This window comes from Carassius gibelio, chromosome B3 (genome assembly GCF_023724105.1).
Source record: "Carassius gibelio isolate Cgi1373 ecotype wild population from Czech Republic chromosome B3, carGib1.2-hapl.c, whole genome shotgun sequence".
Classification (NCBI taxonomy): domain Eukaryota; kingdom Metazoa; phylum Chordata; class Actinopteri; order Cypriniformes; family Cyprinidae; genus Carassius; species Carassius gibelio.
The window spans coordinates 20,264,630-20,268,386 of record NC_068398.1 but is presented as its reverse complement, the minus strand read 5'-3'; the positions used below and the strand labels follow the sequence as shown (position 1 = coordinate 20,268,386).

General features: G+C 46.9%; 1 protein-coding gene across 2 annotated transcripts; it reads right to left on the bottom strand.

The window, feature by feature from the left end:
• Positions 1–633: 633 nt before the first annotated feature.
• LOC127952364 (uncharacterized) lies at positions 634–3,418 on the bottom strand. Of its 2 annotated transcripts, none has more exons than XR_008152928.1 (2): positions 1,225–3,362; positions 634–845 (listed from the first exon to the last, which is right to left on the bottom strand). XR_008152928.1 is itself a non-coding variant. In XM_052550748.1 (2 exons), the coding sequence occupies exon 2, from the start codon at positions 3,130–3,132 to the stop codon at positions 1,888–1,890; it is 1,245 nt and encodes a 414-aa protein (XP_052406708.1). In that variant the 5' UTR covers positions 3,133–3,151; positions 3,275–3,418; the 3' UTR covers positions 634–1,887. The 2 variants fall into 2 exon arrangements, 1 of the variants encoding a protein (XP_052406708.1); XM_052550748.1 differs by having other exon boundaries at positions 634–3,151; positions 3,275–3,418.
• Between the last annotated feature and the right edge of the window lie 339 nt (positions 3,419–3,757).

The window sequence follows — 3,757 nt, the reverse complement described above, 5'->3', positions numbered from 1 at the left end:
ATAACTGAAAACTTTGCTGTTCAGAAGGCTTTAAAGGGGCAGTTACAAGCATTTAATAAGGAGTATAAAAAAAATGAAAATCTGATTCCTTTTGAGTATTTTTAATACATTAAGCCATTTCCCCTAATCAGGGCCATCCTTAGCTGACGGGGGGTCCGGTGCTTCCCATCGATCCATTTGTGATCTTGGGGTGCTTAAAACCCAGCACAATGGATAGAGCGCCAAGTGGACAAAAGTGAAGTCCAGCAGTTTTGTAGCATTACAAATATTTTTTTGAAATAAATAAAAATGATAAACTGAAGTAGGCTTGTTGCCAAAACATTTGATTGTCAATTGCTCCATTGCAAAATTAAAATAGATTTCAAGTCATTAAAAAGAAACAGCGAGTGTGGATCCTTTATCTGAAAGGGGGGGGGGGGGGATAACTCTTGTTTATACAAAGTCAGATGATATTTTTCAATGGCTGATGTCTATACAGATATATAGAAAATGGAAAAATAAAACATTTTACACAAATTTACTTAAATTCATGTAGAAACTGAACTCACAAAATGTTTACTTGTCTACTGACAGAGCTGTTTAGACATTGGATCAACATGTAGTTCTACCAGAAAGACTCGGGAGATAGAGGAATGTACGAAGCATACATTTATTGACAGCTCAGCGAGCACAATTATAAATTTCTTTGGCGGAAGGCCCCGTCCATGGTTCGTAATCCGAGGGTAGCGAATCTGCATTTCCTGCCTGAAGACGAAGGCAGGGGCGCAGCAGACCCCCCCTGGAAGGTAAGGACAGGACCATCCTGGTGGTGGTGGGGAGGGTGGAGGTTGTTGTCGCGTTGGCATCTGCGAACTCAAACATGTGTAAGTACGATCTTTTATACAGGAGTATAAAGACGTGATTGGATAAGGATGAAGGTAATTAGTGACGAAGTGATTGAGTCTTCCTGGCAGAACTTAGGCTAAAGCTTCCATTTCTACCAGAAAGACTCGGGAGATAGAGGAATGTACGAAGCATACATTTATTGACAGCTCAGCGAGCACAATTATAAATTTCTTTGGCGGAAGGCCCCGTCCATGGTTCGTAATCCGAGGGTAGCGAATCTGCATTTCCTGCCTGAAGACGAAGGCAGGGGCGCAGCAGACCCCCAAAATTAGGTGGATTATGAGACCTCCAGACGGGGCCAGCCTTCCCCCCAAAATAAAGTAGATGAAGTATACCCACCAGTTGTGAATCCTAAGGTTCCTGGAAGAAATAGAAAGAGAGTTAGCATGACCAGTATAATGACGTTAGATTAAACTTCTTAAGTTTTACAGAAATAGGCCAGACACAGACAGCAACGATAGGCAGGACACAGACAGCCACGATAGGCAGGCACGGACAGGCCTCGTTAGACCAACAGAAATAGCCACGATAGGCAGACAAAGACAGGCCTCAATAGACCAACAGAAACAGCCACGATTGGCAGACACAGACAGGCCTCGATAGACCAACAGAAATGCCACGATAGGCAGACACAGACAGGCCTCGATAGACCAACAGAAATGCCACGATAGGCAGACACAGACAGGCCTCGATAGACCAACAGAAATGCCACGATAGGCAGACACAGACAGGCCTCGATAGACCAACAGAAATGCCACGATAGGCAGACACAGACAGGCCTCGATAGACCAACAGAAATAGCCACGATAGGCAGACACGGACAGGCCTCGATAGGCCGAACATAAATAGCCACGATAGGCCAGACGCAGACAGCCACAATAGGCAGACGCGGACAGGCCCCAATAGACCGTACATAAATAGCCACGATAGGCCTCACGCAGACAGCCACGATAGGCAGACAGACAGGCCTTAATAGACCAACAGAAATAGCCACGATAGGCCTCACGCAGACAGCCACGATAGGCAGACACAGACAGGCCTTAATAGACCAACAGAAATAGCCACGATAGGCCAGACGCAGACAGCCACGATAGGCAGACGCAGACAGGCCTCGATAGACCATACAGAATAGCCATGATAGGCAGAACACAGACAGCCTCGATAGACCGTACAGAAAAATAGCCATGATAGCCAGACAAAGACAGGCCTCGATAGACCATACATAAATAGCCACGATAGGCCAGACACAGACAGCCACAGTAGGCAGACGCAGACAGGCCTTGATAGACCGTACAGAAATAGCCATGATGGCCAGACACAGATAGGCCTTGATAGACCATACAGAAAAATAGCCATGATAGCCAGACACGGACAGGCCTCGATAGACCAACGGAAATAGCCACAATAGGCCAGACGCAGACAGCCACGATAGGCGGACACGGACAGGCCTCGATAGACCGTACAGAAATAGCCATGATAGCCAACACAGACAGGCCTCGATAGACCGTACATAAATAGCCACAATAGGCCAGACGCAGACAGCCACGATAGGCAGACGCAAGACAGGCCTCGATAGACCATGATTAGCCACGATAGGCAGACGCAGACAGACCTCGATAGGCCGTACATAAATAGCCACGATAGGCCAGACGCAGACAGCCACAATGGCAGACGCAGACAGGCCTCAATAGGCCGTACAGAAATCGCCACAATAGGCAGACACAGGACAGGCCTCAATAGACCATACAGAAAAATAGCCATGATGGCCGGACACGGACAGGCCTTGATAGGCCGTACAGAAATAGCCACGATAGGCCAGACACAGACAGCCACGATAGGCAGACACAGACAGGCCTCGATAGGCCGTACAGAAATAGCCATTATAGCCAGACACAGATAGGCCTCGATAGACCGTACAGAAATAGCCACGATAGGCAGACACAGACAGCCACAATAGGCAGACATGGGACAGGCCTTGATAGACCATACAGAAAATAGCCATGATAGCCGGACACGGACAGGTCTCGATAGACCGTACAGAAATAGCCACGATAGGCCAGACACAGAAGCCACAATATGCAGACATGGGACAGGCCTTGATAGACCGTACAGAAAAATAGCCATGATAGCCGGACGCGGACAGGTCTCGATAGACCGTACAGAAATAGCCACGATAGGCCAGACACTGATAGCCACAATAGGCAGACATGGGGCAGGCCTTGATAGACCATACAGAAAAATAGCCATGATAGCCGGACACGGACAGGTCTCGATAGACCGTACAGAAATAGCCACAATAGGCCAGACACAGATAGCCACAATATGCAGACATGGGACAGGCCTTGATAGACCATACAGAAAAATAGCCATGATAGCCGGACACAGACAGGTCTCGATAGACCGTACAGAAATAGTCACGATAGGCAGACACAGACAGGCCTTGAAAGACCATACGGATATAGTAACACCACCACCAGTAATTGCATGAATTTACCTGATTAGTTACAGGAGAGCTTGCTGAGCTTCAATAATGGTTTTGAATCAGGTCTGATGTATGATTCAAATGCTTAGGAAGACCATCTGCCCATGATCTTAACAGCTGATGTAGAGATCCCTCATTCAGCTGCTGAAGTAGCTGCCCCAATTCTGAATGAATGGCCAGTAGATAGACTGCAGCTTTGAGAACAGTGGTTAAGTGAGTTCTAAACAGCCTTGGAAAGGGGGCTCCGTTAGGAAAAAGAGCGCTGGTGCGTTTTAGAAATTCTAGGTCGGATTTTTAAAGAAATTTCACCATGCAGAGAAGGGACAGGATTATTGATTTTAGAATTGTTAAGGTGACTCCAGAACCTTGCACATCGGTTTTTTTTTTTTT

What these genes read in the sequence shown, in the direction of transcription:
- LOC127952364 (XM_052550748.1), bottom strand. Translation starts at nt 3,132, where the DNA reads ATGGCTATTTTTCTGTATGGTCTATCAAGGCCTGCCCCATGTCTGCCT.